This window comes from Eretmochelys imbricata, chromosome 1 (assembly GCF_965152235.1).
Source record: "Eretmochelys imbricata isolate rEreImb1 chromosome 1, rEreImb1.hap1, whole genome shotgun sequence".
Taxonomy (NCBI): Eukaryota; Metazoa; Chordata; order Testudines; family Cheloniidae; genus Eretmochelys; species Eretmochelys imbricata.
The window spans coordinates 77,054,730-77,074,814 of record NC_135572.1 but is presented as its reverse complement, the minus strand read 5'-3'; the positions used below and the strand labels follow the sequence as shown (position 1 = coordinate 77,074,814).

The following is a 20,085-nucleotide window of genomic DNA, read 5'->3' as shown; positions in this document are numbered from 1 at the left end:
CAGCACAATCAAAGTAGCTGGAGCACAGACAAACCCACCTGATACTACTGGTTAGTGACAACTGAACTGGGTTTTGTACTGCTGTAATTCATATCTGCCTTTGATTTTCCCATGAGGGTTTACTAGATTTGTGAGTAGTTAGAAGACTTTAAAAGTTTAACAACTTTACAAATATACAACTGATACTACAGTGCTAATTTCCTGTGCATTTAAAATAATCTCATCTATGCACATACTGCGTATAGTAACTTCCATTTGAATCATTTGTTTCAATATTTTCATAAGGGCAGATAATATTTGTAAGCATATAAAAAGGCAGTATTCCGCTTCTCAAAGATTTCACAATAAAATTAAATTTGTCATTAAACATACATTTTGAGGTTATAGGTGTGAAAATTCATAGATAAAAAATTGTTTTGGAAAACTCAATTTACCTAAAAGGCAAGCTACATCCCATTATCACTCTTTAACATATGGAGAAAATGAGGTCTGGGAAGGTACCCTTTTGAAATAGTAATATTTATCTCTTGTAATAATTAAAGAGTTGAACAAACATTAATTATTCCTCAGAATATCCATGGGAAGTAGAAAAGTAGTAATAATCCCATTTTGAGAGTAAGAAAAATGAAGATAATGGGCTCAAACCTGCTCTCATTAAAGTCAATGACAAAACATCTGACTTTTTTGGAAGTAAGATTGCCCCGTAAAGAGAGTAAGGCCAAAAATGTAAACCTTAGGTTCCTAAAGGTAGGCTACTAAATATCTATTTAGATGTCTAAGGCGATGGCATAAATTTCAGGCCACATCTTTAACAGGCTAACTTCAGGCATCTAGGATATAAAATGTAAAATGATTTTCTAAAACCACACAGTAGTAACAGTAGAGTTCTTACCTTCTAGTCTTCCACTAGACTTGACTTTCAGAAGTATTGGAGTGACTTTCAGTGAAGTTTTCAGATTGCTTTCTCTCACTCACATTAAACCTACTGATTCACTACAGAGTTGCAGTAAAGGGAACTGAGAACGATAACTGAGAAAGGGCTTGGTGGTTTGGCTCAAATTGAATCTGAAAGGAATTGAAACAGAGAAATACAGTGCCACAAAGTAGCTGAGAAATCTCATAACACTGCCAATCTGAGAAGTGTAAGCAATGTCTGGAAAGCAATAAACAGTTTTGCTTTACTAAGCAGTACTGGCAGTGGTCCTTTGAGAGGAGACAAAGCACCATGAGCTTCTGAGTGTGGCAAAGGTCATAAATCCTTACTTCAGTGTGAATAAATTAGAATCCTAATTAAGCAGAAGCCCTAACCATTAAGTATCACTGAGCTTAATTTCCTTCAGGAGGAAACATCCTGATTAACTGGATTACCTGATCAAGTACATCCTGATTCAGTTGACGTGTACTGTCTATCTTGTTGTCATAGAGGAGAGGTAAGTAGGTACAGGAAGGGGAAGAATACTGGAACTTGGAGAACATAAATTCCTAATTGGCCTGATACGCATTTTGTTTTCTCAACTGTACTTTTTATCATTTCCTAAGTAGTGTGATTAATAGTATTGTACTTAAGAGATTTCACCTAGTAGAATCAGGATATGTTGGGCTCAGTCAGAAACCAGTCTATGCACTCGCAGAAAGGAGTGGGGTGGCGGAAAAGGGAACACTTGCAACTTTTTCACTTGCAGTGGTGCACGGGAAGTGTGCAGTCAGGGATAGAGATTGGGTAAAGTATTTACTCCACTTCCCATCTCTCAGTGCAGTGGCCAGCACAGCTGAACTGGCTCAGAGGAGGGTGAGCTATGTCAGGAAAAGCATTCATCCTCCCAGGGAGCAAGGGGGAAAAACAGCAACCAACTTGTCACTCTGGGCTTAATACATAGTAAATGGCTATTTGTGTAGCCCTAAAGGGACGTTGCATGCTCATCTTTGTAGTTTTTATGACCTACTCTTCCCCTTTCAGATACCACTGCCGGAGCCAGGACATTGACTCGGAAAATATTTACTGGATTTTACAAGAAGATGAATATTACAATTAGGAGAAAACCAATAACAATAAACCTAAAATAAATGTTTTTTTTAAAAAAAGATGGCCTAATAAAGAATGATCCATAACAGTGTTAGGTTCTTTAAACAAGCAAACTATCAAAGTAAAGTGGAAAAAATACTCAGTTTTGTTCTTTAAAATACATTGCATCTAAACTATATATGTACTTTACACATTTTACATTAAGAATTTATTAAAATGTGTTCTATGCTTCTGCCATTTGCAAATATTTTGCTACAAAGTTTGGTCAGATAAAAAAAAAGGTGATATTTGTGTCCATTCCTTTGTTGCACCATTATTCTTTGAGTTCTTACAGTATGGGAACAGCATAAAAATAAATACTAGTAAAATACCATGGCATGATAAATGAGTTAATGTAGTTCATAGGGTTTATTATTTCCTCCTATGTAGCTATGTGCTCCTTCATCAATCCAGTATTTTCCATCTGTTTTTCCCACACTTTGAAGGTAGAACATTACATTTATCTTGTGTGCTCTAACTCCCAGGTGATGCCAACACTCCTGCTGGAGTGCTTGAGTAACTGCTCTAGAATTAGGATTGATTCCAATGAATTGTTGCAACTTTTACTTTGGCTTTGCCTTATAATTTAGGCCTGCTCTATACTTGAAAACTAGATTGACCCCAGTATGGATGCAGATGGGTCAATAGAAGAATTATTCCATTGGCCCAGCTACCGTCCCAGAGAGGTGGATTAATTACATTGATGGAAAAACCCCTTCCATCAGTGTGGGAGTGTCTACACTACATGTGCTAGTGTGGTACAGTGTCAGCAGTGCAGCTATTTGTAGTGTAGACATACAAGTTGATTCCTTCTTCAGATTCACAGAAAGGCATTTCTGCATGAACTACTCACACTTACGTATGCACATCTGACTTACAGAAAACAGGATCAAGCTCTAAATCAGGAAGCAAAAATAAATGAAATCCATAGAATCAGAGACAGACAAAGATTTTTAAATGCAAAAATAGAAAAGCCATATTACCTTCTCTCAGGAATATACTGCCAACTTGGTGATCACAGTTTCATTCATAATATTCATTGATAATGCGGGAGAGATGCATTCATCTCTCGACTGACATGAGGAAATACAGAAGCCAAAAAATGGCAAACAAGAACTTGCTCATGAAGAGTTTGTCACTCACTCAAGGTCATACTGGGAGTCAGTGTCAAATCCAGAACCAAACCCAAATCATCTGACTGTCAGTCTTCCTGTGGTTAAATGAGCAGATCATATGAGTTTTATGAGATCTCCTCTCATGCTACCTGGTCTCATGATAGATGGTTTGAGAAGTGCTGAGCAACCAGGATCACCTTCCATTCCTAAAAGTGGCCAGGAAGGGAGTTCTGGAAGCAAAGAGAAGAGAAGAGAAAATTCTCTCAAAGCAATCAGTTGTGGGGGAAGAGAGAAACAGATAACAAAGGGGAGATAGTACAGAGGAGACAGAAAGCTGTAGACTAATCACAACACAAAATCCTGACTTAATATTGTGGTATATCAGCATGTCATGATGTTAAAACACAGTAACTCAACATCTTAAAGAGACAGCCGTCACAACACAATGTCAGTGAGTCAGAATGATTATTTTGTGGATCTCTGTTACTCTATTTCATCACAGAATGATATGTTAGAAGGGACCACAAAGATCTAATCTAATGATTTAGTGGCTCTCAGTTTTTCAAAGCTATGCACCATTGGGACACACAGGGTTACTTTCCCATCTGTTTCTTGGCCCTCAATATAATACTTTGTTGGTTGGATTTCAGTTAATTTACCATAAAACCAGTACTATATTTTTTTACAATTTTCCTTTTGATCTATAAGGAACTTTCTGCTCTGGACCATAAATATGTCTCAGGCACAATTAATTTGAAGAAATTTCCTTGAATACCTCTAGATCCCAGGGAATGTTGAGTTATAGACCATTTTGGTAATGTGATAAATTATTGTAGAATGAGCTATTTTTTTTTATATAGAGACAAAGTTTAAGGCCAGAAGGGACCACTAGATGATCTAGTGTGACCTTTTTATATCACAAGCCCACAACACCACCCACCAGCCACACACTAACCCCATAAAGGAAATGAGACCAAAGTATATGAGAACCAGAGGAGATTGGACTTTTATCTGCCACAGGCAAAGAATAGGAGAAACCATGGTCCACCAGTACTCGAGACTCCTGCAATGGCTGGGAAAATAAAGTGATATATATTCAGATAATCCTGGCCAGTGATGTGCACCCACATGCTGATGGGGGAAATGAACCCTTCCCCCAGGTCACTGCCAATCTATACTGGAATTGGAAAAGATTCAGAAAAGGGCAACACAAATTATTAGGGATATGGAACAGCTTCCCTATGAGGAGAGATTAATAAGACTGGGACTTTTCATCTTGAAAAAGAGATGACTAAGGGGGGATATGATAGAGGTCTATAAAATCATGACCATTGTGGAGAAAGTAAATAAGGAAGTGTTATTTACTCCTTCTCATAACAAAATAACTGGGGCCACCAAATGAAATTAATAGGCAGCAAGTTTAAAACAAACAAAAGGAAGTATTTCTTCACACAATGCACAGTTAACCTGTGGAACTCCTTGCCAGAGTATGCTGTGAAGGCCAAGAATATAACAAGGTTCAAAAAAAGAACTAGATAAATTCATGGAGGATAGGTCCATCAATGGCTATTAGCCAGAATGGGCATGGATGGTGTTCCTAGCCTCTGTTTGCCAGAAGCTGGGAATGGACAACAGGGGATGGATCACCTGGTGATTAACTGCTCTCTTCATTCCCTCTGGGGCACCTGGCATTAGCCACTGTTGGAAGACAGGATACTGGGCTAGACATTTGGTCTGACCCAGTATGGCCATTCTTATGTTCTTAATCTGACATGGGGGTAATTCCTTCCCAGCCCATATATTGTGATCAGTTATACCGTGAATATGTGAGCAAGAACCAGCCAGCCAAGCACCTGAGAGAGATAACGCTTAGTGCCATCTCAGTGCCCTGGCTATACCTGATGCTTCAGAGAAAGGAAATAAGAAAAATGTTTCAGAATACCCTGGAGGTGGTGGGATCCCTTCCTGATCCCTGCAGGTGGCTGGCTGAAACCCTGAAAACATGTTATAAACTTCAAGAATAAAGAACATAAAAGTTATAAATTTTCTGTTTTTGTTTTATTTAATTGTTCCTGGGAATTTGTCTGTAAAAAAAAAACAATAATATTTTTTTCTGGCTAAATATCGGGGTTTATTTTGATGGAAAGAAGGACGGGGGGAAAAAGGTATTCAATAGATTAATGCACTGGTGAATAGAATTCAGTGTGGTTTGCTGCGGAACTAAAACTGAACTCAAAACACAATATTTGTAAACAATATGTCTGTAATCCCCAAATAAAACTTTTCTTTTGAATAAACATTTTACTCTTATACACTTAGAACTATTAGCCTACAAAGATTTACATTTAATAATTGGGCCACACCATTTACAGTGCATACACTCAGTGTCATGCTTTTCTCCCATTTTTGTTTCTTTTTTAAATTTTTGAATACTTCCTTTTGTTCTGAAACATATTCGGACACAAATTTTCATTTTCTTCCCATTTTAGTGTGTCAGATCTTTAAACCGTAATCTGCTAACAGCTTGAAATATATTCTTAGTGGGTGTGAGATTCATCAGTACATTCAAATGTGCATGGACTTCAGAGCTTCCGTGCATGCCTGTTTATTTATTGTAAAAAGAAAAGGAGTACTTGTGGCACCTTAGAGACTAACCAATTTATTTGAGCATGAGCTTTCGTGAGCTACTGTAGCTCACGAAAGCTCATGCTCAAATAAATTGGTTAGTCTCTAAGGTGCCACAAGTACTCCTTTTCTTTTTGCGAATACAGACTAACACGGCTGTTACTCTGAAACCTTTATTTATTGTGTGAGTCTTCTAGGCTAATACATAGCCTTACTTCAACAGGCAGCTTTGCATATACACACAGACTAATGTATTATCATAATACATATATCTCATACTTAGTGTGACGGCTTCGGTCACAGAGACACCCCTCCCCCCGGGACTGATGTGTTGAAACTACCTTTGAGGCAGTTTTTCCTGTCAGCTTGGGACTCCAAAACCCTGTCTTGTTGAGCCAGACATGCAATCCTGCTGCAACACAGATGCAGGGTCTGAACCACATCCCCATAGCTGCAGGCTTTAACTGAAAACTACTCAGCAGATATCCTGTCTCCAGCACCCAGACACCCAGCTCCCAATGGGATCCAAACCCCAAATAAATCTGTTTTACTCTGTATAAAGCTTATACAGGGTAAACTCATAAATCTTCCGCCTTCTATAACACTGATAGAGAGATATGCACAACTGTTTGCTCCCCCAGGTATTAATCACTCACTCTGGGTTCAATAATAAACAAGAGTGATTTTATTAAGAAGAAAAAGTAGTATTTAAGTGGTTCCAAGTAATAACAGACAGAACAAAGTAAGTTACCAAGCAAAATAAAACAAAACACACAAATCTAAGTATAATACATTTAAGAAACTGAATACAGGTAAATCTTACCTTCAGAGATGTCCCAATAAGCTTCTTTCACAGACTAGACTCGTTCCTAGTCTGGGCCCAATCTTTTTCCCTGGTACAGTCCTTGTTCCAGCTCAGATGATAACTAGGAGATTTCTCATGACTGAAAGCCCCCTTTGTTCTGTTCCACCCCCTTTTATATCTTTGGCACAAGGCAGGAATCCTTTGTCTCTCTGGGTTCCCACCTTTCCCTCTAAATGGAAAAGCACCAGGTTTAAGATAGATTCCAGTATCAGATGACATGGTCATATGTCACTGTAAGACCTCATTCTTCATTACCCACAGGCTGGCCCAATGTCCACAAGAAGGTTTGCAGGTAAATAAACCATCTACAGCTAATTGTCCTAGTCAGTGGGTACCATCAAGATTCTAAAGCACCATTAATGGCCTACACTTTGCATAATTACAATAGGACCTCAGAGTTAACTTAATATTTCTAGTTTTAGATACATACAAATAGGATGAACACACTCAGTAGATTATAAGATTTGTAATACCTTGCAAGAGAACTTTTGCATAAAGCATATTCCAATTACATTATATTTACATTCCAAGCATATTTTCATAAAGGATATGGAGTGCAATGTCACACATTGTATTGTATTTTCCTAATATTTTTTTTATATATTTGAATGATACAAAAGTAGGATGATCAGAAAAAATGAATATTCTTTGTAAAATCTGGATTTTTTTTGGTAAAAATTGGTTTAAACTGAAAATGAAGGGGCTTACTTATAAACCACAAGTGAGTCCCAGAGCTAGTGAGTCCTGCCCCCACCATCACATGCAACCCTGTCATACAGTTGTCCTAATATATTTGTCCATCTCTCTCTTAAAACTAATTAAGTCATTTGCCCCCACAACTGGTATTGGTAGGCTGTTCCAGAACCTCACGTCTGATGGTTAGAAATCTTCTAATTTCCAACCTGAATTTATTCATGACCAGTTTATATCTATTGTTTCATGTGCCAAAATTGTCCTTTAGCTAAAATAGTTCTTCACCCTCCCTGGTATATTCCTCCTAATGTATTTATAGAGAAAAATCAATCTCCTCTCAGCCTTCCTTTTGCAAGACTAAACAAGCCGATCTCTTTCAGTCCCCTCTCATAATCATCATAGTAGTTCTTATCTGCACCTGTTCCAGTTTTTTGAACATGGGTGACCAGAATTGTACACAGTATTTCAAATGAGATCTTACCAATATCTTGTACAATGGGCATCAGTACTTCTCTATTGGAAATGTGTTGTCTAATACATACTAGGATCCCATTTGCCTTTTTCATATCCACATCACATTGGTGCCTCATAGTCATCCTGTGATCAGCTCACACACCCAGGTCTCTCTCCTCCTCTGTCTCATCCAACTCATTCAACTGATTAGCAATGCTGGAAAACCTACTCGCTTTCTGTTGTTTTAATATCTTTTGGTCTGCTTTTATATCGATAAAGCACTTTACTATATATTTTTTTGAAAGCAGTATCTCCTCTGTCCATCCCATGGAAATAAATACATAATAAATAATATTAATAATAAAAAAGTAAAATAGATGGTAAAGAAGATGATGATCCTCTTACTACAAGCCAAGAGGAAAGAGAGAAAGGAGAAACCTCAATAGTTCTTAAAGTTATTGCGGATATGAACTTTTAAGATGCTCAAATAACATGACAATGAGGATAAATACTGTAAGTAGATGATTGACTCACAGATTTTTAGGAAGTGTTGTGGTTGGGATTTTATCTACATAACATACCTAAAGACAAGGCAGACATGTGGGGAAAGAAGTGATACACCAAATCCTCTAAATAAGATTTTTCTATATTAAGACAGCTAATTCCATATTTGGGATGCTTAAGTCAGCACTTAAGTGCCCAGGTGGTTGTTGTAGTGCAGATCCTAGCACCAAAAATGTAAAATTTGATATCTTATGTTAAGTGACCAGATTTGAAAATTGGACTCCTATGCAGTTGTGATATGCTTTTTTCTATTACCCAGCACAAGATATATTTGTTATGATGTGTCTATCATTTTTAAAATGGAAAAAATTTGGTATGAATTATAGTAAAACTTAACAAATCATTAAAAAATAAAGTACCTAATACAGCTCTCTCAGATTTCATACGGAGGAAAAAGTTGATAGGCTGGTATTTAAATTTGTTGTGGTTCATTTCTGGTAAGTGAAAAGGGGTGGGGGAATGTTTGGTCTAGTTGTTCTGATTGGATAATAAAGCATTTAGCAAGAGCAGACATTTTTCTTTTTAACTGCTGTCTTAGTGAGTAATTACTGCAGTTTACAGTCTAGGACAGAGTCATTCTGAAAGTTTTATATGGTTTTAAAGCTCCAACATCATTTTTATCAAAATGAAATGCACAGAATCTGAAAGCAGTAACCTCCTAACTTGATATACTACAGAAATATATTATCTCCTTTAGTGTTAACGAATAGAAGAACCATTCATTCCTTTAAAGGCCAAATTTGCTTTTCATTTACATCATGGTTTTATTTCAGAAGTATGAGCACCAATAGTACCCATGCACTTCATTTGGAGTGGGTGGTGTTCAGCACTTATAAAAATCAAATCCTACGGTAACATAAAAACAAACACATTACTGCATGAGACCAACATCCATCTCTTACAGTTACAAAACTCTGCATAATGGATAACTCTGGAATAACTTGCCTATTAGGGAAACCTCTTTTTAATCCTCTTCAATTTATAGTTGACTTACACCCTGAAATAGTAGGGGTGTGTGCGTGTAATACCCTAGCTAATGTAATAATAGATGGCCCTCAGTTTCTATATAATTTTCAAATTCAGTTTTGAGTCCAGCTGTTCTGAATACAGTACTGTGTAATTAAAACAGTATTTCCTCTGATCTGTTTTAACTGTGCTGTCTTTCAATTAATTTAATGTCCCCTTGTTCTTGTATTTTAGACAGGTTAAACAGGGCCACCAGTTTAGCAATAAAAGGAGTCCTTGTGGCACCTTAGAGACTAACCAATTTATTTGAGCATGAGCTATCGTGAGCTACAGCTCACTTCATCAGATGCATACCGTGGAAACTGCAGCAGACTTTATATATACACAGAGAATATGAAACAATACCTCCTCCCACCCCACTGTCCTGCTGGTAATAGCTTATCTAAAGTGAGCATCAGGTTAGGCCATTTCCAGCACAAATCCAGGTTTTCTCACCCTCCACGCCCCCACACAAATTCACTCTCCTGCTGGTGATAGCCCATCCAAAGTGACAACTCTTTACACAATGTGCATGATAATGAAGTTAGGCCATTTCCTGCACAAATCCAGGTTCTCTCACTCCCTCACCCCCCTCCAAAAACCCACCCCCATACACACACAGACTCACTCTCCTGCTGGTAATAGCTCATCCAAACTGACCACTCTCCAAGTTTAAAACCAAGTTAAACCAGAACATCTGGGGGGGGGGGGTAGGAAAAAACAAGAGGAAATAGGCTACCTTGCATAATGACTTAGCCACTCCCAGTCTCTATTTAAGCCTAAATTAATAGTATCCAATTTGCAAATGAATTCCAATTCAGCAGTTTCTCGCTGGAGTTTGGATTTGAAGTTTCTTTGTTTTAAGATAGCGACCTTCATGTCTGTGATTGCGTGACCAGAGAGATTGAAGTGTTCTCCGACTGGTTTATGAATGTTATAATTCTTGACATCTGATTTGTGTCCATTTATTCTTTTACGTAGAGACTGTCCAGTTTGACCAATGTACATGGCAGAGGGGCATTGCTGGCACATGATGGCATAAATCACATTGGTGGATGTGCAGGTGAACGAGCCTCTGATAGTGTGGCTGATGTTATTAGGCCCTGTGATGGTGTCCCCTGAATAGATATGTGGGCACAATTGGCAACGGGCTTTGTTGCAAGGATAAGTTCCTGGGTTAGTGGTTCTGTTGTGTGGTATGTGGTTGTTGGTGAGTATTTGCTTCAGGTTGCGGGGCTGTCTGTAGGCAAGGACTGGCCTGTCTCCCAAGATTTGTGAGAGTGTTGGGTCATCCTTTAGGATAGGTTGTAGATCCTTAATAATGCGTTGGAGGGGTTTTAGTTGGGGGCTGAAGGTGACGGCTAGTGGAGTTCTCTTATTTTCTTTGTTAGGCCTGTCCTGTAGTAGGTAACTTCTGGGAACTCTTCTGGCTCTATCAATCTGTTTCTTTACTTCCGCAGGTGGGTATTGTAGTTGTAAGAAAGCTTGACAGAGATCTTGTAGGTGTTTGTCTCTGTCTGAGGGGTTGGAGCAAATGCGGTTGTATCGCAGAGCTTGGCTGTAGACGCTGGATCGTGTGGTGTGGTTAGGGTGAAAGCTGGAGGCATGCAGGTAGGAATAGCGGTCAGTAGGTTTCCGGTATAGGGTGGTGTTTATGTGACCATTGTTTATTAGCACTGTAGTGTCCAGGAAGTGGATCTCCCAAGATCCATAAACCTGGAAATCCTGGGCGCCCCATCATCTCAGGCATTGGCACCCTGACAGCAGGATTGTCTGGCTATGTAGACTCCCTCCTCAGGCCCTATGCTACCAGCACTCCCAGCTACCTTCGAGACACCACTGACTTCCTGAGGAAACTTCAATCCATCGGTGATCTTCCTGATAACACCATCCTGGCCACTATGGATGTAGAAGCCCTCTACACCAACATTCCACACAAAGATGGACTACAAGCCATCAGGAACACTATCCCTGATAATGTCACGGCTAACCTGGTGGCTGAACTTTGTGACTTTGTCCTTACCCATAACTATTTCACATTTGGGGACAATGTATACCTTCAGATCAGCGGCACTGCTATGGGTACCCGCATGGCCCCACAGTATGCCAACATTTTTATGGCTGATTTAGAACAACGCTTCCTCAGCTCTCGTCCCCTAAAGCCCCTGCTCTACTTGCGCTATATTGATGACATCTTCATCATCTGGACCCATGGAAAAGAAGCCCTTGAAGAATTCCACCATGATTTCAACAATTTCCATCCCACCATCAACCTCAGCCTGGTCCAGTCCACACAAGAGATCCACTTCCTGGACACTACAGTGCTAATAAACAATGGTCACATAAACACCACCCTATACCGGAAACCTACTGACCGCTATTCCTACCTGCATGCCTCCAGCTTTCACCCTAACCACACCACACGATCCATCGTCTACAGCCAAGCTCTGCGATACAACCGCATTTGCTCCAACCCCTCAGACAGAGACAAACACCTACAAGATCTCTGTCAAGCTTTCTTACAACTACAATACCCACCTGCGGAAGTAAAGAAACAGATTGATAGAGCCAGAAGAGTTCCCAGAAGTTACCTACTACAGGACAGGCCTAACAAAGAAAATAACAGAACTCCACTAGCCGTCACCTTCAGCACCCAACTAAAACCCCTCCAATGCATTATTAAGGATCTACAACCTATCCTAAAGGATGACCCAACACTCTCACAAATCTTGAGAGACAGGCCAGTCCTTGCCTACAGACAGCCCCGCAACCTGAAGCAAATGCTCACCAACAACCACATACCACACAACAGAACCACTAACCCAGGAACTTATCCTTGCAACAAAGCCCGTTGCCAATTGTGCCCACATATCTATTCAGGGGACACCATCACAGGGCCTAATAACATCAGCCACACTATCAGAGGCTCGTTCACCTGCACATCCACCAATGTGATTTATGCCATCATGTGCCAGCAATGCCCCTCTGCCATGTACATTGGTCAAACTGGACAGTCTCTACGTAAAAGAATAAATGGACACAAATCAGATGTCAAGCATTATAACATTCATAAACCAGTCAGAGAACACTTCAATCTCTCTGGTCACGCAATCACAGACATGAAGGTCGCTATCTTAAAACAAAGAAACTTCAAATCCAGACTCCAGCGAGAAACTGCTGAATTGGAATTCATTTGCAAATTGGATACTATTAATTTAGGCTTAAATAGAGACTGGGAGTGGCTAAGTCATTATGCAAGGTAGCCTATTTCCTCTTGTTTTTTCCTACCCCCCCCCCCAGATGTTCTGGTTTAACTTGGTTTTAAACTTGGAGAGTGGTCAGTTTGGATGAGCTATTACCAGCAGGAGAGTGAGTCTGTGTGTGTATGGGGGTGGGTTTTTGGAGGGGGGTGAGGGAGTGAGAGAACCTGGATTTGTGCAGGAAATGGCCTAACTTCATTATCATGCACATTGTGTAAAGAGTTGTCACTTTGGATGGGCTATCACCAGCAGGAGAGTGAATTTGTGTGGGGGGGTGGAGGGTGAGAAAACCTGGATTTGTGCTGGAAATGGCCCAACCTGATGCTCACTTTAGATAAGCTATTACCAGCAGGACAGTGGGGTGGGAGGAGGTATTGTTTCATATTCTCTGTGTATATATAAAGTCTGCTGCAGTTTCCACGGTATGCATCTGATGAAGTGAGCTGTAGCTCACGAAAGCTCATGCTCAAATAAATTGGTTAGTCTCTAAGGTGCCACAAGTACTCCTTTTCTTTTTGCGAATACAGACTAACACGGCTGTTACTCTGAAACCAGTTTAGCAATGAGAGCTTCAGAGTACTCTGCACTTTCAAAAATCAGATCACTCCTGGATTTTGGTACCTAATATTAGGTATCCTTAGCAAAAATACAAAGGATAATTTGGTACATAGCTTCTACTGAATGAATCCTTTATAAGATGCACTCTTGTTAATTCCTTTATTGTATTTAATACAAAAGGGCTAATAGAATTGACTTACAGTATGGAAAGTTACTTGAAGAACTAAATATGTTTTACTTGATTAAATTGCTAGTGTAACTGTCTAGAAGTATTTGAGCATATGGAGATCATCGCGGATATGCAGCTGAACCTGAGCCCCCACTGTGATGCTGTGGCCAAAAGAACTAATGCAATCCTGGGATGCATAAACAAGGGGATCTTGAGTAGGATTTGTGAGGTTATTTTACCTCTGAGTTTGGCACTAGTATGACTATTGCTGGAATACTCTGTTCAGTTCAGGTGCCCACGATTCAAAAAGGATGTTGATAAATTAGAGAGGGTACAGAGAAGAGCCACAACAATGATTAAAGGATTAGAAAATGTGCCTTATTCTGATTGACTCAAAGAGCTCAATTTATTTAGTTTAACAAAGAGAAGGTTAAAGGGTGACTTGATTACAGTGTCTAAGTATCTACCGGGGAAACACATATTTAATAATGGCATTTTCAATCTAACAGAGAAAAATATAACACAATCCAATGCCTGGATGTTGAAGCTAGACAAATTCAGATGAAAAATAAGTCATACATTTTTAACTGTGAGAGTAATTAACCTTTGGGGGGAAAATTACCAAATGATCATGGTGGATTCTCCATCACTGACATCATTTAAATCAAGATTGAATGTTCTTCTAAAAGATTTCCTCTAAGAATTATTTTGGGGCAGTTCTATGGTCTGTGTTTTACAGGAGGTTGGATTAGATTATCACAATGATCTCCTTCTGGCCTTGGAATCAGTGGATCATCTTAGTGTTCAGTATTTGTGGAACTTCTAGCACTTTGGGGTCCTCATCTGTGACAGGGGCTCCTAGGTGCTACTTCCATACAAATAAATAATAATCATAATTAGAAGAATGTAAATACCCTGAAGGAAAGGGAATTGTATAGGGAGGTACAAGAGGATGAACTGAAGAGTAGCAGGATGAAACTCAAAGAAAAATGTCCTGAACATCAGGGAAATAATGAATACCTGAGAGTATTTAGTACTAAACTGATATGCATGAGAGCTGGTTAAAGCCACAATAAGAGAGTTATTTTTGACTAGAAAGAGTACACCACACATAATATACTGTAAGGAAAACCCTGCTCTATTTGGCATATGACCAAGATGACCTTTATTTATCCCCAGTTTCTCTATTATCTGACAACATTTATAGTATTCATGTAAAGCACCATGCTCACCTATTGCAATATATAAATAAATAATGATCATAGTACCAAAATGGTTGAACTGAGGAACCATGACTCTTGAAAGTTGGTAGATGTACTTTTCTGCACGTTACTACTGATATTCTGAAGCATCAGGTATCAAAGCATGTGCTTGTTATTCCAAATTGCCTTTTGACCTATTTTCCTTTCAGATTTTCTCTCCTTATTTAAAAGCTCCTATTTAAAAATAGCATTCCTTATTATAATTCTTTATTAGTTGGCCTTCCAGAGTGAAAACTTAAGGATGTTCACAATTTACAGCAAAACTGCTCACTGTATGTTCTCCCTAACATTAGAATTCATAAATGTTTTAACTATGAAACCCTTGAATAGCTTGGCCTTAAATATATCATTGATCTCCTGTCATCAACCTTCCATTCTGCCCTTTCCATTTTCCATATTCAAACTTACTTATTATTCCTCAGATACAAACTGAGGCTCTGATTCAGGAAAGCAAGTGCTTAAATCATATTGAAGTTAATGAGATTTCAGCAGGTCCTTAAAATTTAAACATGTACTTAAGTGCTCTCCAGAATAGGGATGGTCTTAAGCATTTACCTAAGTTCTTTTCTGATTCAGGACCTCTGTCAATGCTATTCAAAAGTTTGGGAACCTCTGTTATAGAACAAAGCCCACTATGTACGAGACTGAGAGCTTGTCTACATTTATGCATCTCTATTTTCACTTCCCAGAATATTAATTCAGTCGAGTATTTAATAATGTTATTGTTGCAGGTGTTTTACTATACTTTGAAATGTAAAACATATTATTCTAAGTAGTGGTATATTTCAAACAAAATAATTAAAATCTCCATATTTTTAGAATATTTGATAAGACAGTACACCAATGAATAAGGTCTTTTAAAAGGTTGTATGCCTCCTGTAAAATGATGGCATTAGGAAGAGCAGAGAATAGAGGAAAAAAATGAATAAGAAAACTGTCTTAAGGGAAACTTACCAGGATAAGCACTTGGTTTAGGAATCTTTAGTACATTACGTACTTCCGTAACTAGTATATATAGCACCTTTTATCAGAAAATGTCAAAGCATTTTTTTTTAAAAGGAAGGTCAGATTTGGGGTTTAAACATTTGTATAGTGCTTTTCTATTTTAGAATTTAGAATAGCTTACTGTTCCTGCTTGCATAAATACTTTTGTTACCCAGAGCTCTTGTTTAATGGGAGCCATTAAAAATCAATATACTTTTGTTACCCAGAGCTCTTTTTACATACTTGATCCATTGTTTCTAACCAATTTTATTAGTCTGTTCTCCCTAAATTACTAGCTTTTAACATTGATATACTGATATGTTTCTGTTACTCTTTGAGAGGGCATAAAGAAGACAAGAGGAAAATGGCTATGATATACAACATATATAATATTCAACTTTAAAAAAAAGTTTTTTACATATCAAGCAGGATATTTGTGGGTCAAAAGGGAGTGATTTGATACAGCTCCAGGAGCTTGCTATATGTAAAAATAAAACATACATTAGTAATGAGTGTATGTAGTGAGGTTTTCCTTTCCTAATTCTCATTCATTGAGTGACATTGTCAATAGATGGAAACATAAAATGAATTCCAAAGATTTAGTAATTTGTTACCTTCTCTGTCACCATATACGAATTGTACAGGGTTACAACACTTCTAATGCTCTCCGGTCCAAACTTACACTTAGTACAACTGCTTAGTAAAATTACATTAGTTCAGATATTTAGAAATAAGTACCTAAATGGTGCCTACAAAATCCATCCACACAAACAGTAATATGCAAACACCAAGTAAATATAAGGTAAACCTGGTGTGACAAAGCTCTGTCTTTGTCTCCATGGGTCCCACATTTCCTCACAGATTCCACTAGCCTCAGAGGCTCACTGTGACCCTCCACATAACCCTTCTCTCTCTAGGGAAAAGGGTCACAGTCTACTGAGCCATTTTCATAAGCCAGCAAAGGAGGTGAGGAGAAGCTATCTTCCCTTGCAGTTTCTGTTATCTCCCAGTCTCAGTGATTAATCAGGGGGTGCAAAGGGGGGAACACAGGCCCACCCTCTACTCTGGGCTCCAGCCCAGGGACCCTGATAGTATCAGCTATAGTAGCTGACCTTTTAGAAACATGACACACAAAATTCACTGTGCTACTTCCCCACAGCAGCCCCCACTTCCTCAAGGTCCACTTTACCTTACTTCAGGGTCTCCTTCCTTATGCCTGACATGGTATGTACTGCACAGTCTCTCCAACAGCACAACTTCCTCCCACAGCTCCTGACATCCACACCCACCTGACTAGCTGGGAGGCTTTTAACTAGTTTCAGCCAGCCCCTGATTGGCTTCAGGTGTCCCAATCAACCAATCTCCCTGCCTTCTGGAAAGTTCTTAATTGGCCCCAGGTGTCTTAACTGACCTGGAGCAGCTGCCATTTAACTTATCCTGGTACCAGGGATTTGTTTAGCCTGGAGCTAATATATCTATCTCCCACTGCTTTTCTATAGCCATCTGGCCTTGCCCCGTCACACTGGATTATCCAAATTTCAGATTTCTAAGCTTATGTTTCTATTCCCTAAATCTGAGTTTTTATAGGAATCAATTTTCCTTTGTCTTATTCTCCAATAATAAGAGGTTTATGTGTTTAGATTTTCAAGTAATTGGATTTTATCTGTGTTTACTTGTGTTTACTTGTATTCTCAATTAACTATTTTTTCTTCTTCTACTGCATCTTTTGGTTTTGAGATAATCATGGTGAAAGACACCTCGGAGATAACTAAAACAGACAACAGATATTTCAAGTGTTCAACTCAATGTCTCCCCTTCTAAAAATTTACAGATCCTACCATACTATAATTTCTTTTTAAATTTACTTACTGATTTGGGCAATCTAGTTCATCAGGCACCCATATCCCATGAATCTTGATTACAACTCCTGTGCCAGTTTCAAGAGATGCAGTCATTTTATTACTGTAAATTTAGCAGAAAGCAGCATAAGTGTTCATCTATGTCTGCAGTGTTAAATCAGATTGCTACTAACATACACAGCTGAAGCAGAAATAATCCAGAAAAGCCATGAGAAACTCTCAAATGAATAGCTAAATAATGTATCTGAAAACAATTAGCGTACATCTCTGTAAACCACTTTGTGGAATACTATAGAAAGTTAACAAAGAACTCTGACTAATAAGTATATTTGTGATCATTTAAATATGAATGTTTTTTACCTATAATGGGAGCCATTAAAAATCAATGTTTATCCAGTTACCATGCTGTGGTGTACAAAAGTGTTTCCCAAAATTCTGAATAGTAAATACCTCCCATATTTCATATACTGTGGGGAAGTAATTGTTCTAAATGTGTTTTCATGATCCACACAGCATTGCCCATTTCTTGTACGAAAGGTTTTGAAATGAATAAGCTTGACAGAATCTTGCCTGCAACAAGATGATATATCTAGTGTTACTTTTGTAATCAATATTGTTAATTTCCTGGTGTCTTTCCCTTTGCATAGTACTATTTATCCAGGAATACTGTATCATTATTGATTCATGATTGTGTCATTCACAGATATTGGCTGACCTAGAAAATCATGCACTTTTTAAGGATGACTTGGAATGTCAGAAGCTAATTCTGGAAGCTATGAAATACCATCTTTTACCGGAAAGGAGAACTCTAATGCAAAGTCCAAGGACTAAACCTAGAAAATCTACAGTTGGAACACTGTATGCTGTTGGAGGAATGGACAACAACAAAGGTATTAGCTTATTGTTTGTTTCTTTTTTTCTTTAAACAGGTTATGCTTTGCAGCTGTGACTATATTTTGTCTGATGGCAAATAATGAAATAATTTTCTATTCAAAAGGTTTGGGGGTCTAATCCAACGAGAAGTAACTTTGCAGGCTATTGGCTTATAGAAATTCCACTAGTTTTCAGAGGCAAAATGTAACTATCAGATAGGGATATTCCCTCTCTAACAGATGTAAAATGACTCATTCCCAAGAACTGAGTCCTGAAATGCACCTAACTTTATGCTAATAAATATCACATAAGGTCTGGGAAATGATGTTTGGGATTCCACTGAGTATTCCTTGAGAATTCCTTGCCCTAACACCCTCAAGATGGGTTCCTCCCTTTTTAAAAGGTACCACTTACAAATCTTTATTTTCTATTTTTCACTTATGGGGCTAAGAAAATGTTATCACCATTTTTACAATGCTCCATTTTTATGACGATAAAATTACTTGTTAATTGAAAAAAAATTGAAGTTATAAGGATTATATTTGCCAGGAATCATTTCATTTAAAGTGGAGAAATTAGAAAGCAATGGAAACTGGAGCAGTCTTTGTGGTGAACATTTTAAGAATATTACTTTTGTACCTTTAAAATTGGTAAAGGAATCAAAGTGATTTAATTATTTTGAAACCAAGGAAATCATTGTACTAAAATGGTGTTACAGAGCCTTATAATGAGACTTTATAATGAGACAGGCTTTCCTTGCATTTCTAAAGGCTCACTAACAACAAACCCACAGTATCCTCCTGTCAAGGTTCCTTCCCCACTCTGAACTCTAGGGTACAGTTGAGGGGACCTGTATCAAAAACCCCCTAAGCTTATTTTTTACCAGCTCTGGCCCCCAAGCAGAGACAAAAAAACCTCTAACTGCTTTCAACTTAAAACCTGCTTTCCAGCAGCCCAAAGGGAAAAAAAATGTCCTTTTTTAAAATCTGTGCTTCTGGTTAAAAAAACCTCAAATTGATCTCAAAATGATTTCAAGTTAATCCTACCGCTCTGCCACCATGTCAAGGTTCCTTCCCCACTCTGAACTGTAGGGTATAGATGAGGGGACCTGCATGAAAACCCCCCTAAGCTTATTTTTACTATCTTAGGTTAAAACTTCCCCAAGGTACAAACCATTTTACCTTTTGTCCCTGGACTTTATTTCTGCCACCACCAAGCGTCTAACAAAATATAACCGGGAAAGAGCCCACTTGGAAATGTCTTTCCCCAAAAAATCCCCCAAGCCCTACACCCCCTTTCCTGGGGAAGGCTTGATAAAAATCCTCACCAATTTGCATAGGTGAACACAGACCCAACCCTGAGGGAAGGCTAACCACCTTTAAATCCCTCCTGGCCAGAGGAAAAATGATTTCACCTGTAAAGGGTTAAGAAGCTAAAGATAACCTCGCTGGCACCTGACCAAAATGACCAATCAGGAGACTAGATGCTTTCAAAGCTGGGGGGGGTGGACAAAGGGTTCTCTCCATCTGTGTGGTCTTTTTGCCGGGACCAGAGCAGGAATGCAGGTCAGAACTCCTGTAAAGGGTTAATAAGCAATCTAGATATGCGTTAGATTCTGTTTTGTTTAAATGGCTGATAAAATAAGTTGTGCTGAATGGAATATATATTCTGGTTTTTGTGTCTTTTTGTAATTTAAGGTTTTGCCTAGAGGGATTCTCTATGTTTTGAATTGAATTAC

The 20,085-nt window shown here is 38.5% G+C and overlaps 1 protein-coding gene across 2 annotated transcripts in view; it reads left to right on the top strand.

Annotated features, from left to right (window-relative positions):
* Positions 1–20,085, top strand: part of KLHL1 (kelch like family member 1) — a 456,335-nt gene that overhangs the window by 304,996 nt on the left and 131,254 nt on the right. For both annotated transcript variants that reach the window (XM_077806888.1, XM_077806880.1), the window contains one exon: positions 18,178–18,364. In XM_077806888.1, coding sequence (XP_077663014.1) covers positions 18,178–18,364 — 187 coding nt within the window. The remainder of the gene's footprint in view (positions 1–18,177; positions 18,365–20,085) is intronic.